This window comes from Crocodylus porosus, unplaced genomic scaffold, assembly GCF_001723895.1.
Source record: "Crocodylus porosus isolate Cpor-Errol unplaced genomic scaffold, CroPor_comp1, whole genome shotgun sequence".
Taxonomy (NCBI): Eukaryota; Metazoa; Chordata; order Crocodylia; family Crocodylidae; genus Crocodylus; species Crocodylus porosus.
This window is the reverse complement of record NW_017728949.1, coordinates 31767653-31783927: the sequence shown is the minus strand read 5'-3', so window position 1 is coordinate 31783927 and position 16275 is coordinate 31767653. Positions and strand designations below refer to the sequence as shown.

The window sequence follows — 16275 nt, the reverse complement described above, 5'->3', positions numbered from 1 at the left end:
CTTATAGGTGGCCATCAGATCACCCCTGAGCCTGCGCTTTTCCAGGCTAAAGAGTCCCATGGCTCTCAGCCTGTCATCGTAAGATCTGTAAGATTTTACTTATAATAGTTCATAAAATACATGCCTGTGATGTCTATGCATAAGAGGGAAAGAATAAAAGTTTCAAGAGGACCTAAGGGACTTATGGTCAGGTTTTTAAAGGCATTTGGACATCTAATAATGCAGACAGGCATCTATTGGGATCAACGTGATTCCCTTAACTGCAACTGATTTTCAATTGGGATTAGGTGCTTATGGCCAGATTTTATTTGACCTATTAGACCTCTGGATGCCTAAATGTGATCGAAGAAACACCTTGCTTAAGTCTCTGAAGAAACTATTAATACAAAAAGGAAGAGAGGTTCTCCTCTTCTTCATTTAGATGCCCAGTAAATGAAATAGGATCTGGCCCTTAAGTCCCATTTTCAAAATTTCTTAACTGGTGTTGAAAATTTTACCCAATATAGTATATCTTATATGGAGCAGAGCCTGACAGCCTTCTCTCCAAAAACAGTCTTTAGATCTCAAAAAAAAGAATAAGGGGACATTCAATGGAACCAAAAGGCAGCAAATTCAAAACTGAAAAAGGAAATCCTTTTTTGCCAACACAAAAATAGACCCTGGCTTTCACCACCTCAGGTTGTTGTTATGCCAAACACTTGGCAAGATTAGAAGGGATTTGGCATTATATGACTAACAAAAATATTCAGAGTTCTAATAGTTAGTGCTTAAAAAATTGGAAGAGATACAAAACTTCATACTTCAGGATTTTAACCAATCTCCATCAGTAAACAGTATAAGACCTTTTTGTGAGGCAATTACTCCCACATCTCTCTACTGTGGAGCTTCTTGAAAATTCTTCTGAACCATGTTGTTATGAACTACAGTCCAACAGACATCACATGGAAACAATGAATCATTAAAAGAATACATATGATGCAAATTCAAAATTCCAAGCATACCCCCACACAACAAAAAAGCCACCTGTTAAAATCACGAATTATCATAACAAACTTCAGTCAACACACAACACATCCTGGAATTAGTCTTATTCCTCACTGACTTTTGCAGTACTAAAAATACTTCACAGGAACTGTACATGTATCCCATGGGAACATGTTGTAGAGGTTTTCCTCAGCTCCCTTTAAATTTTGTAATTTCCGTTTATTTCCCAGAATAACCACAGTCTAGAAATTGTGGTTTGTGGTTCTGAATTCTTTCCATGTGGTTCTCTAAGGATACAAAATCCTTCTACCAGAGACAAAATTCCTTAGAGAATTAGACAAACATAATAATTCTTACAATTTAGTTCAATAACAGCGAAGCAGACCACCTGCTTTTGCAGTAAATACCACAATCTAAGATGAAACTGGCTTGGGTTTCATATTATAAGTATTGAAATTACAGCTTTAATATAACTGAACTTTTAAATAACATCCAAATTGTTTAAAAATGTAATCCTAAAGCATTCTTCTGTGGCACATGATTTTTAATCTGTTAAACTTTTTATGAGGTTTAACGCAGCAATACATCCCGATTATGCCAAATCAAACAGTTGATAGAAATGCACAGCTCTTTCATGAGTTTATCTTATTTAATGGTGCAAAAATGAACAAAGAGGTTCCAAAATAAATATATTTTACTGAAAAAAATATGCCATTCTTAAAAAAATGTCCAACAGGGAGGCAGAAAACTTGCACACTACAGGTTAATTCTAAGATTTCCAAAAGCATTCATTTTTTAGGGAACAATCCAAATTATTCTTAAAAGGGTTATTAGAAATTGCTAAATAACTGTATTCTAAACACCAGACCTCTTTAGTGTCTCAAAAAAGACACTCAAAACATTGAATGTTACAGAATTAAAGTGATTTTTGAAAATCTTGCGGAAAAATGTGTCTCTAAATTGATGGATTAAATACTTGATGCCTAAAGATATTTTTCCTTGATACTAACTGAAACTAAGAGAAAACTCTGAATATTTTAGCCTGCCTCAGATAAGAGTAGGTACATCAGAAATTGAAAGGAGGATAGAGGGATTATTGTTTTTATAAGATTGCTGAAAGCAGATACTTAATATTAAAATCAAAATTACTAGGGGGAGAGTTCCCTATCGTTAGTAGTCTCACTAGTCTTTAACATAGTAAGTAATACTGTAGCACTGTTTGGAGGCCTGAATTCAGAACTGAATTAGCACAACACCTGTATAAAAAAGTGTTGAATAAACTATGCACCCTCACCTGAACTGGGGTAGAATTACCTAACCTGGTACAGCGTTACCCCTGAAAGAACTAGGGGTAAACTGTACTTAGATAACTTACAGAAGTTTGTGTTTGGTCAATCCATATCCATCCAGGGATGTCAATTTGCTAAAAGCAAACAGTCTGTTATCTGCTCCCCCCCTGCCTAGTGAGAAAGAGCTGTAGTAGCTGTCTATTGTGTGAACTTCCCTGGGATAACTGCACATATGTTTTTTCTTTATGCCAGTTACAACATCATAAAAATCAATGTAAATTAAGCTAGTGAACATGTGTCTATCTGTGTCCTTAGTCTATAACAAACAAGAACCAATCACCTCACTACAAGCCACATTATGAAGCATCCAGAAAGACCAAACAGTTCAATTTGCAGCAGGATTAAATGTTCTTTTAAGGCAGCAGATACTTTGCCATTGGCTTCAATACCTATGAAGCAAACCTACCTTCCCTCTTCTGCAACCAAAGACCTAAAGTTCAGATGTATTGGTACGCTAAAGAAGTACATGTTCGAAGAATGGACTGCAAGTTGGATAGAAAAATGGCTGGATCATCATGCTCAAATAGTAGTCATCAAAGGCTCAATGAATGTCTGGTTGGCAGCTGGTATCGAGTGAAGTGCCCCAGAGGCTGGTTTTGTTCAATGTCTTCATCAATGATCTAGAAAATGGGATGGAGTGTACCCTCAGAAAGTTTGCAGATAACACTAAGCTGGAGGAAGTAGTAGATATGCTGGAGGGTAGAGCTAGGATTCAGAGAGACCTAGACAAATTGGAGGACTGCACCAAAAGAAATCTCATATGGTTCAATAATGATAAGTGCAAAGTCCTGCACTTAGGATGGAACAATCCCATGCACCAGTACAGGCTGGGGACTGATTGGCTAAGAAGAAGCTCTGAAGAAAAAGACTTCGGTGTTATAGTGGATAATAAGGTGAATATGAGCCAAAAGTATGCTCATGTTGTGAAAGTGGCTAACAGCATACTGGCCTACATTAGTAGGAGTGTTGCCAGCAGATCAAAGGAAATGATTATTCCCCTCTATTCAGCACTGGTAAGGCTGCATCTGGAGACTGAAGTCTAGTTTTGAGCCCCCACTATAGAAAGGATATGGATAAATTGGAGAGAGTCCAGCAGAAAGCAACAAAAATGGTTAGAGGGCTGGGGAACATAACCTATGAGGAAAGGTTGAGAGAACTGGAATAATTTTGTCTGTGGAAAAGAAGCCTAGTAGCCCGCAACGACCTGAAAGGTGGTTCCAAAGAGGATGGAGCTAGACTGTTCTCAATGGTAGCAGATAATATAACAAGAAGAAGTGGTCTCCAGTTGAAGCAAAGGAAGTTTAGGTTAGGTATTAGGAAAAGTTTTCTCACTAGAAGGGTAGTACGGCACTGGAACAGTTACCCAGAGAGGTTCCGGCATCTCCATCCTTGGAGGTTTTTTAAGACCCAGCTAGACAAAGCTGTGGCTGGGATGATCTCGTTGGGGATGATCCTGCTTCATAGAATCATAGAAAGACAGACTGGAAGGGACCTGTAAGATCATCACATCCAGTCCCCTGCCATGGGCAGGAGGTAATTGGGCTCAAATGAGTTCAACGAGGTGTTTGTCCGGCCTTCTCTTAAAAACCTCCAGGGATGGTGACTTCACCACCTCTGCTGGAAGTGTGTTCCAAATTCTAGTTACCCGCATGGAAAATAAATTTTTCCTTATGTCCAGCTGAAACTTTTCCTGGACTAGTTTGTGTCCATTGGACCATGCCCTCCCAGGGGTGCTTTTCTGAAAAGTTCCTCTCCTAGATCCTGGTGTTCTCCCTTGACATATTTGTAGGTAGCTATCAAGTTGCCCCATAGCCTTCTTTTGCTCAGGCTGAACAAACCCAGATCCTGAAGTCTCTTGACCTCCTGAAGTTCTTTCCAACCCTATGATACTATTGTTCTAATTTCTCCATGCAGCCAAGCTGAAGAAGTTCCATGGAGGATTCATACACATAGGGCCAGAAACCTTAGCTCTGAAGATACTCTTTGCAGGCCCTATGCATCTGAGTTTGAAGGCTAGACTACAAGAGAAAAGCTTGAGGGGTGGATAGAGTTCATCCGTCCAAATTACCCACTATAGTAGTGTGCTGAAGAACTCAACATCAATAGATGCTATGAGACAGCTCAGTTGCTTCGTTGGTTTGGTGCAGAGAGAGAGGAGACAGAAACCTGACTATCTGAGCTTGATGTGATAGGATTTAGCCCAATGTGTCTTCATTATTTTGAGTATCTTCCTGCTCATTACCTACTCCAAGGCTTGGAAGGAAACAACATCCTCTCATCACTTTGAAATGCTGGCCTCTCTTACTGCTTGATGATGGAGTAACCCCTAGTGAAACAGCTGTTGGGTGGTGTCTACTAGCTCAATACATTAAAGTGTTAACTCATCAGGACTAGAGGTTTATTACCCTACCCACTGCTGAAGAAAATGGACCAGGCCAATAAGATACCATCAGTAACTTTACCTTGAGCTGTCATTCTGGGTTATTCAAAAGAATTTCATTATTAATTTGTGGTAGTTTCACTCTCCTTCATTAGCCACTAGCTTCCATATATAAATCATCATAATCTTTTATTTATTCTCCCTGCTTGTACCACCTATTCCTGTTTGTACCTTTTCTTAGGTTTCAGGAGAAAGGAGAGTTTCTCTTTACTATCATGCTGTAGCACCAAATGTAAAGTAAATACATGATTCAAGTTTGATCATACACCAGACTTCATGTTTAAGGTGATTCAAGTTACCTGATTACCCAGGAATATTATAACCAAAAAGGCATGGTGCAAAATTTTAAATACACTTACTTAAAATAAAAGAAGATGCCAAGGGAAATCAAGAGTGATGCAATTGAAAGACCATGTCCAATGATGGCCAAATAGTACAAATTCAAGGCTGTCTGTAATAAAGGAATCAAATAAAGAATAAGTTATGGAGAATATAGAACTATCATATTTGAAACAATTGGATCAGTCTATTACATGTAGAACTACAGGATTAAACAAATGAAAAAAGATGAAGCAGTGTTTAGAACTCACTGCAATAGCATTCAAGACTTTTTTTCTTAAACAGAGGTTCCTATATCTTGCCTTTGTATTTACAAAATTCTAGTTATTTCTGCCATTTGCTGGGCACATCCTTGTCATAGATTTGATTAACCTACTATTGAAATTATAGTTTCAAAAATCCATTTATGTAATTATTTCTTTTTCTCTAGTTGGAGCTTTTGAAAGACATTTCCTTCAAAACAGGGTGCAACTATCATACTGGAATGCCAACTTTCAATTAGCATTCCTGAAGGTGGTAAAGGAAATTAACTAAACTAATTACCATATCAATTACAATTAAGTAATTAACAAAGTGATTAGAGATAATTATGGCAAGCAAAATTAATGAAATGTCAGAAATAGTTCATTTTTCATATCAATTGTAAGCAAGAGGAACAAAAATAACTTTAGCCAAATAGGCAGACTAGGCAGATCTGGATTAAACTGGATTAAAAGTACATTAAGCTTCAATAATAATTCTTTAAGATCACCTTACCTATTTAAGAACAACTATTCACTTTACAAATGTTAAATTGCTAAATAATTAAATTGAGCTCTACAGATCTGTCTGTGATGAAGTAAGGCCTATTATCCTCATTTTGCATGTAAGGAAAAACAAATCTTCATTCCATATGCCTAAAAACAAAAGATGGTTCTCCACGTGGAACTGAAAGAACAAATTTGTGCCACCAGGACTAGGACACAAAGCTGTAGTAGACATTCCTTTGCTTAGATGAACTCAGTTGAAGCTTGAATTAACCACTGAAAATCCACTGTGCCAACTGTGTAGGACCCATATAAAATGATTTAATCTAAGTAGTTCCTCTGATTAAATATTCCATTCTATAAAGAAAAGATGCATAGTGCAAAGAAAGTCTGTTACAAATGACATTAAAAGAATGTTAATGTTGCCAAGTGAAGTACTAAAAAAATCTGAAGTTCCCAAGCAAAGATTGATCATGTACTTTTAACTCTGACCTCTAACTACCTTATGAAGCATTTCCACATATGGTTGTATGTCTTATTTCTCTCTCTGAGAGTACTGACTCATTTAGCTGAGAAGGGGCAGAAGATTCCTTTCTGGGATGAACAGGGTACAATGTGCTGTGCAGAAGCTACATACTGGCCAATAATATTAGCCAGCAACATTAAAAAAAAATCATCCATTGTGCCCCATTTAACTGACCTACTGAAAGATGCATGAAGGCATAGGATATGATCTTTCAGCAAGCCACATATATAACTAAATAAGCAGTTGCATATTCTTGTCAGGTTGGTTTTTGTATGGAATAGTACAATAAGTCAGAGCACAATAGATTACTTGCACTAAGGGTGCTAGATGGCTCTGCTTTTGCCAGTCTGGCTAATCTTCCCTCTATTTGCAGCTAAATATTAGAATAAAAGAGTAATGACATTTGTCCCGTTTACTAAACTAAATTGTACTTAGAGATGCTTGGTCTCTCCCATCATTTAAGGCAAGTCTTTAGAAATATACTCCTATTATAGCTTGTAGCTGTTCTAACATGGATGATTATCCAGTACCAAGTTAAATTTGACTGATAGAATTGACATAGGTGGTTATTACCATTTCTTCCTTTAAATATTCTTATTGATGCCAGGATTATTGATCCTTATTCTCTTTCATGAGCTTACATTCATTCACAAACTGGTCCTCCACAGATTTAAAAGTTCAGTTTCTTTTCACGTATATGTTTTACATTATTCCATTTGCTATGTGCCTTAATTTTGACTGTTTATTTAAAAACAATATTCATATTTGTTCAGCTAGAAATACATTTCATTTTAACTGCAATACCACTAGATACCATAGACCAGGGGTGGGCAAAATGCAGCCCGCCAGGCCATTCTATCTGGCCTGCAGGGCCCCTAAAAAATTTAGAAAATTAATAGTTACCTGCCCCTGGCTGCCTGTTATGCGGCCCTTGATGGCTTGCCAAAACTCAGTAAGCGACCCTCTGCCCGAAAAAGTTGCCCACCCCTGCCATAGACAGATGATACAATCAAAGACAGGTGGGATGTTGGGTTTTAGCAGCTCTTTCTAACTCTTGTCAGATTTCTGACTCATATTTTCAAATTGCATTGAAGCCTATTGTAATCCTGTCCTTATTATGCATATTGTATTGCATGGGACATGCCACACACAATTTTCTATGCACAAATCTATCTCTGCCTGATCTGTGGAAATGAAAATTGTTTTGTTCACTCAGATGGCACAGTTGTTTATATCTTAACTTGGTAGATGACTCTCTGGAACCCAGGACATATATAAAAGGGAAATACATGCCAACCAAACCCCAAGGTTCCTGTGTGGAATCCACTGTGGAGTACAGCTGGTCCAAATTTTTCAATAAAAACAGGATTTTTCTTTTTCTAAAATCAATATGAAAAATTAACCTATTTTTAATTAGCTCTACTAAGGCACTCCCCTTGCTGGAGATACAGTTACTCCAGAATGAAACTTCATTTTTGCATTTCTGGTAGGGGACTGTACTGAGCAGAGACATCTGTATGCATCTTGGAACTCTACAGTGTTTGTAACATGGCTGTCTATGGGAGGATAAAGCAAACAAAAACTTTCAGATTAAAAAGGGACCTCTTCACAAAGATTTTCTCCTCCACCCCTTGCAAAGTTCCCTTGTGAGAGGGGATGATTTGAATCTCTATTGTGAGAGGCAGACAGTGAATAAGATGGGAGGGAGTATGGAAGGAAACTATCTTTCATAGAGCAAATGAATGGAAATAACAAAATTATGTTGTGTTGCGCATGGGGTAGGGAAGAGGGTAGGTTGCTTTTCTTAGGTGAGAAGCAGGGGAATAGGAATAGGTAGGTTGGGATGGATTGTTTTGAATTTGCGGGCTGGGGAGGCAATTTGCTTTGTTATACTACATTATTTTAATATTTTACTCTTTTTTCAAGTTATTTTGTAAGACACCCTAAGCCTTATGTGGGGAAGACATAAGTTTAGTAAATAAATACAATTTCATTTTCTTCAATCCAATAAAAACTGCTTAAATGAAAATCAGGCTCTTAACACACTTTCCCCTTTTCTCTGTACAGACTGCCTTCCCTCTATGTTGAAATACTGCCACATACTGTTTTAATAGCAATGAAATGGCTATTTTAATGCTGCATCAGAATTTAGGTTTTGACACACATAATATGAATATTAAAAGTCCTACATCACTGGCAACATGCATTTATTTCCTACCTTCACTTTTTCATGTGTATAGCTATTACACTGGGTATAATTTGTCCAGGTTCTGTTGCTTTCAGGGTGTCTAAACCAGTGTCCACTTGGATCACAGATCTTCGTAACTTTTTCTTTGGCCAGTGAAAATGAAAACAGAAAACAAAACAGAAACCACAAAAGTTAATAGCAAAGATCTGTTTCTGATGTCTAGTATTTAATAGTCCATAAAATTTGGCAAACCAATGACAGATTTATTAAACTAGAATTCTGAGAAACTGGAGGCCATTGTTTTTGCTTGGCAAGGGAAAATGATGTATTCCTAAGGGGAAAAAAAAGTCCATCTTCTCCAATACAGTTACTCAGAAGAATATTTTACATTCACTGTTAGAACACTACTAGAAGAAGTGACAGGAAAATGTAAATGTCATATGGCAGCCAGGGATTTCAATTAAAATGTGAGATTTTATTTTTGTAAACTAGGATCAGAGAAGAGAGAAAAATGTCATGAGTGAAATTGCTTGGAATGTCAAGAGTCACTTTAGAAATTGCATTTTCAGTGACTGTTTTATAGCTACGGTATAGCAAACAGTGACAGACCAAAAGCTCTTAGATGGGAAAGGGCGTTCGGAAACCTCCAAGTCAGGATCACCACAGGAACAGAAGCCTAGAATAGCCTCAGCTTAGCCACAGAGTAAAAACAATTAGACTATGGGAAGAGATCGGGTTCACGTTAGTGGAAGACTACTTTTGACCTTAATCAGCTAAACTGAGCTAAAAAGATGTTAAACTATGTTACTGTATACACTAGGGGAAAGTTTGGGGTGGATGCTGGGGTCAGATAACATTTGTTAGCTAAATCTGACCTGTCCTTGACTTTTTTTTTTAGTTTATTGAATCCCAGAGGTGCAATTAGTGGTGTGGTGGTGTGGTAGTGATGGTGCTGCATGCTTGTTTATGTGGCCAGTGAATGTGGTAGATAATGTGTACCTATCAAGTAAACCTGCATTTAACTGGATCCTAGCTGAACCAGTGACTTGAGCTTGGCCACTAGGTTGACAGGAGCATTCAATCAGCCACAATCAATTTTTTCAAGCAACCTCAGTGCAGAGGTTCCTCTACTTTTACCTGATGGGTTGAAGTCCTGAAAATAGTCAGGGCAGCGTTGTACTGATGTGGTACCCGCAACAACATCATTCCAGCACAACCAACCATCCCATGTTCTGTTACAGTAAGTACCTATAAACATGAAGGGAAATCAAATACAATTCACACAGATCTTTCCATAACAAGGGCTGGAACCTGTAATAGAGTCTATACAAACCAAATCATTTCTTTAAGTTACTCAGGTCTCTTAGTATTATAGTTTGCATACTTTCAGCACAAAACACAGAAACACTTCAATCAAAAAATCTGTAAAAGACTTGATTTATCTAAATCAGTGGTTCTCAACATTTTTAGACTGAAGGCCCTCCTCAAAAAATGCCAGCTTATAGCTTTCACTTTTTTATTGCTATGAAAAAATAATAGAGCAATTCTTCTGTTCAAAGAATTCAGAAAGACCACAACAGTATGTTTCTGATGGAATGGATCCTAACGTGAAATCTCTGGGTTTATATTGTGAGTCATACGTAGGTATTTACCTGCCTAACAGGGCTAATATTGCATGAAACACTTAAAAGGATCTCACAGGACCTCAGGTTCTGCAGCACTCTGATTGAGAATCACTGGTCTAAATTGTTTTAAAAGCACTCTCAACCTCCCTAAGTGGCCATCTCCAGTGCTCAAAAAGTTAGTCTTATATCTATATTAAATCTCTCTTGCTGAAGATGAAGTAAATTTACTTCTTATTCTACCCCTGGTAGACATAAACTATAAGCTATCACTGTCCTGTTCATAGGAATCTTTCATATACTTAAAGACTTCCACCAGGTTTCCCTGAAGTCATCAACAAACCCAATTCTTTCTATCTGTCTTCAAAGGCTGTGCTTTTTTGAGCCTGTTAACATTGTTCTCTTTTATCTACCCTTTTTTCAAAGTACAGTGCTCAAAACTGGACACTAATGGTTATGTCTAAATTGCAAATATTGCCTTCAGCATAAGCATTTCATTAGGAGAAGAGTACAGAAAATTGGGATTAGTCCTATCTAATTTTTAGGATTCTAGAAGTTTTAAAAAAAAGATTTAAAGAGGGAAAAAGTATAATTTAACCTTCTACTATGGATAGGATTTATTTCTTTTTTAAAATGGTGGTTCTTAAATCTACATTAAACTAAGCACAGTACATTGCCTGAAAAGACTCAAAAAGATATAAATAAAACATTTTAACAAAAATATATTTACTCTGGGATCATGCATTTGTTAGGAAATACTCATATGGGCACACATCTATCATGGATGTGTTAAGAACAGCCAAGAACACACAGGAAGTATACACAGCAAAATGAAATACCATGTAAAATGACCCAAGCTAACCTGGGTACCATACCGGCAAGTATATAAGTGTATCAATGTGACACAATGACCAGGTTAATTATTGACTCCAAAAATCTGGGCATGTTAATGCAAGTATATATGCCATAGCAGTACCCACTACCCAAGATTAAGACATGCATTTCAGTCCACAAAGCTGAGATTTGCCATTTCTTAGATAGCAATTCAGACTATTAAACCTACCCCATTCAAATCAGTACTGGATCTGAATTTCAAATGAACCAAAATTTGAAGCTGTTTAATTTAATCTATTTGCAAATTTGAGTGAAAAATGCAAATCTCAGCCCCTCTCTAATTTCTAAAGTCCTACCAAATATCATTAAAAGTAATAGACAAACATTAATCAGGCTCCACAGTCCCCACTACAGATTGTGTGATCTTAATCCCAATAGGCATATGGAAAACTAAATTCAGTGGGAGTTGAGGGCAATTAGGAACAAATTTAAATTAACCTTGTAGACGTCTCCATTTCAGCATCCCAACACCCATAATATAGGTGCCTCAGAAAGGTGAACCAAAACTGAAGGGGTTAGGTACTTCCTATATACTGGATGTGCCTACCATTGCACATTCAGCGTATTTGAATACTTTCAAGGCACTGAATGCACTTCCCAGTTGGCTTGTTGCTCAGCAGTACTGGCATATGATTCAGTAATAGAAAAGGCAAGACAGAGGAATGCCCAGATTCCCTCTCCTTCTCAATATCTATACATCAAACTTATGGCTGTGAAGGCAGTACATCCATCATGTCACAATCTAGGGACCACTCAGAAGGCAATACCTTCCAAAATACTTGATAATGTCAGTGGATCAATATAAAGCACAGGACCACTCAAACATATGAATGGGGGTGATAGTATCCAACACCCTAATAGATTAGTGATAAGATCACTTGCTCAGGAAGTAGATGATCAGGGCTATAGCCCCTCCTTCCCCTGAGGGAATTCAACCCCCACCATTTGCCATTTCCTAGGAAAGCATCCTAATCACTAAGCTATGGACTGGATTGGCTTAGAACCAAGAATAACAGAACCATAAGATCAGAAGCAGAACAATCAAGGAGGACTATGGCTTTGTAAGTTAGTTATTTTGGCTCCTTCCTGGAGAAAAGAGTCATGGGTTTTCCTCTCTAACGACAGAGTTATTTCTAGATCTTGTAGCTCCATGATGAGGGCACTTTCCTGGGAGGGAGCCATCTTGGGTTCCAGTTTCTTCTGCCAGGTACCTTTTGCAAAGCAGCAAACAAATTATGGCTTAAAAGACCATGCATGATTCTATAAATGGCAAAAAGAAAAACCGATATCATCTATAGTCTTAGATGCCGCTTGCATTTGAAGTTCCTCCAAAGTGGGATCAGTAGAAACCATAGGGCATTCTGTTCTAAATATATTCACTGGCTTCTGTCTGGACAGAAATGGTTTGAATACTTGAAAGATAAAGAATAGTTTCCTTCTTGAAACTAAAAGTTAGAAGATAACCTGTGTGTTTCAATATGTGAACATTTCAAAGCAAGTGCTTTCATTTTTTCAAAGACAAGTGCCTAGAAGGGTAGAAGAACCCAAAAGAGCTACTACCCTAATGAAGAAACTTTCTTCATTGTCAACTGAACTGGAGTTGAATCTAGATGTATAATTCTACCTATGTGTAATTACAGCATTGGAGTCTGTAGGGCAGCAATATTTTGGGTAGTTGAGGTACTATAGTGTCTTTCCACAGCGCTTATTTATTCTTCCTTATTGGCAAGACAATGGTAATCTGTTTAAAAGCAGCATCAACAGAATTAAAAAAAACATGTTGCAAATTCAAAATTTTGCTACCAAGAAAGAAAGATGACTTTTAGTCCTCTAATGAATGCAGTTCAAAATGTTCTACTTCAAAGAAATATCCTTTACCTTCTTTTCTATGAATGGGATCTTGCATGATTTTCTGATAGCATTCATACTGTGCTGTCATAATCTTATTCCGGGTAACACTCAGCTGACCAATGTCTTCTGTATTATTCTGATGTGCCTCAGCTGGTATAGCAGTGGCAAAAAACTAAAAAGAAAAAGGAGGGTTTTATTTGCTTGTTTGTTTTTAAAAGTTATTGTTCTTTTCATAGTACTTTTTGTTTAACTGCTAATCTAAGTCTTTGGTTATTCATGTAAGCATACAGACAGACAATCATTTTGCAAAAACAATTACATAACTTTACTAGAAAAAAGAATAGTATGATCCATTACAAATAACCTGATTTTTCCCCCCTTAATGGTGATATTTTTTAGTGTTGAATCTGAGTAAACAGTCCCTGAGGACAGTGAAAGTGTCTAATTACAAAAGATTATAACTTACTGTGGAAAAGAATAATATGTAGGGAGAAAAATGAGTCTTTGGCAAAGCTTACTGAAGTAAACGGATATTTTAATATCCACCTCAAAGGGCTTTGAATCAGGCTGAAAAGAATATTGCATTAAGGAGATTTCCCATTTAAAATCACTAAGACTTTTGGATTGTTTTTTATTTAGACACTAACGGTTTCTATATACAAATCAAACCACCGTAAAACACCAAAACAGGGAGGTGGAAAATCTAGGCATATTTGTGAGAAATTGAGGCTATAGAGGAAATACCATTCTGAGTTTATACAATCACAAAAATAGTCATTTTTAAATGTAAAATACAAATGGCTTTACTGAATATACTACTCCCCATAAATCAAACTTTCATTTTAAAGATTTTACTATTAGTAAGTCTATTTATTTAAAAATATGAAAGCACTACTCAAATTGCTACAAATGAGATACTACCTGGACATACATGTGTACAAGGTCAAAAACTTTTACCACTAAAAAACCCATTACTAGCAAAAGGGACACCTGTCATCAATACAAGCAAAGGGTTTTACAATCCCATCCCATTACACACAGGCTTTAAAAGATGGATATCATTTTAAAGGGGAGTGTCCTTTTCAGAAATTTGTACAAGAGCTAGACAAGAAGTATTGTTTCTGTGTATTAAGCATACCAAGAAAAGCATTATAACTCACCATAGTAACAGATAAGAGGAGTAGCAAACATATGGTCCAGTTTGTCTCCATCACTAGATCTGATGCAATGTATTTAAATGCTATCGTTCAACAATAAGATCAAGCTGTCATAAGAAGAGTCATAAGAAGAAATGCTTTCATATCATTCAGAATTACAGAACAGCCTGATTTAAAAACAAATCAGAACAATCAATAGTCCAAATTTTAATCACTTAACATGGGTGCAACTCCTATCAATTATAGGTGGGATATAGTCTACAACAAATCACTAGCAGAAAATTCCAGCTGTGTGGCCATGATCACATATCCGTAGCACTGCTGAATCCTCCAGCTTTGCCTCTGCTTCCTGCTAGGACTGCACTGGGGCATGGAGGGACTTGGTAGAGATGTGCTATACCAACCTCTCACTGGTATAGTGTCCTTTAAAGAACCATACATCAGTGGCCAAACTTATGGATATATCTGATGGTACAAGGACTACAAAATGAGGGAGTTAGAGCTTGTTATCTGATGCCACCCCCTGCCTTCAGCCAACCAGCTGTGGTGCAGGAGAGAATTTATCCCATTATGAAGTACATCATTAAATATTTGGTAAATTCTGGCTAAATTCCAGCATTTCACTACATATGAATCAATGTGTTAAAACAAAACGTAGTTTGATTTACATTAGAGTGGAAATCATACATTAGAAATTGTTTAATCATGAAATTTGACTCTATTTCAGTTCTAGAAGAATGGATTCAACAAATTGTAACCTTAGGTTAAAATTACAACTTTACAAAAATGATGGGCTCAACACAGAGACAAGTAGTGAACTGTGAAATAGTCTCTTGTATCTACTGAGCGTGGAATACTCCCAACTACAGAAGCATTAGATCTCTGTGGAACTCTTGGGATATATTTCCCATAAATATAATAACAAAGTCTAATTATCCAACAAGAGGTGGTGGGGATGGGGGAGCCTTTAAAATGTCTCCCATTATAGTAGACTGGCTGCAGGTGTAAGTGGCATGAAAACAGAATGGACTACTCTGGACACAGCAGACCCACTGTGAATACATTTTAAATAATTTTAAAGGACATTCAGCTAATTTAAGAGCCTGCACCATGTCTTGCAATGCCAAATACTGCACGAACAAGTTCTTGTACTCTGAAGGAAAATCTACTCCCCTCCCCAATAGCACAAAATCTCTCAATTGATCCATCTTTGAGAAATCCATCAAAGAAAGCTGAAGAGAGGGATTTGCAACGACTTGTTCCTCACTATGAGTGCCTGCCCCTTATTTCCCCCATAACCTGTCCCTACTGCCTTCCTCACCACCTGCCCCCTACTATTTCTCTCCCTGCTGGAGTGGTGGTGGGGACAAATTTAAGACGAGTCTCCAATAATTAGGTTCTGCACTTGGAAAATAACTAATTTCTAGATTTCCATGTAAAGAATCTAATTGCTGGATGATTGTCTTAAATTCAGGGTCACCTTGGATTTGCATAAATACAAGCAATCCTCGGACTTATGAAGCATCCTCATGTGAGTACTGAGAAGTTGGTTTCATAAGGTCTTCTACATTTTCTAACGTAAATGTATGATTCATATAGAAAGGGGCTTTTTAAATGTAGAGCGGCAATCATATTTTACCTTCCACATGTTTATGTTCTACATTTTCTAACATAAATGTATGATTCATATAGAAAGGGGCTTTTTAAATGTTGATCAGCTATCATATTTTACCTTATTACCATCAAGTTCCTTCAATAGTAGTAGTAGCAAACAGTGTTGTAGTAGAGAACGATAATAAACTGAGCTCAGTGGTGTGGATAATACCACTAATACTAACAGAGTACTATTTAAACCACATAAATAATTTATTATATATTGAAGAAAGAATGTAATACGGAGCTGGTTACTTACATGTAAAGCAGTCTTCAGACTCAAACAACATTTTCCCTTTGTTCATACTCACTCTTGTCTTTGAGATGTTGTCTTACCCAGTAGTCATATCCTACAAGAAAGTGATTCATTGACATTCATAACCAATCATAAGATGGCCACAGGGATTATTTCACAAAAAGCCTGTCACACAGAAAAGATTCTTTTAGACATAACAGTTGTGTTAAACAAGTGCTCTGCCTGTCTTATGTATATTTGTACAATGGGGCCCTGGCCTCTCATCTTTAC

General features: G+C 37.1%; 1 protein-coding gene across 1 annotated transcript in view; it reads right to left on the bottom strand.

Annotated features, from left to right (window-relative positions):
- The window catches only part of CALCRL (calcitonin receptor like receptor), a 109242-nt gene that overhangs the window by 32607 nt on the left and 60360 nt on the right, over nt 1-16275 (bottom strand). The window contains exons 2-7 of the mRNA XM_019553978.1: nt 16009-16099; nt 14100-14203; nt 12967-13111; nt 9710-9820; nt 8603-8715; nt 5133-5224 (exon numbers count right to left, since the gene is read on the bottom strand). Of these exons, the coding sequence (XP_019409523.1) occupies nt 5133-5224; nt 8603-8715; nt 9710-9820; nt 12967-13111; nt 14100-14150 (512 nt within the window). The 5' untranslated portion in view covers nt 14151-14203; nt 16009-16099. The remainder of the gene's footprint in view (nt 1-5132; nt 5225-8602; nt 8716-9709; nt 9821-12966; nt 13112-14099; nt 14204-16008; nt 16100-16275) is intronic.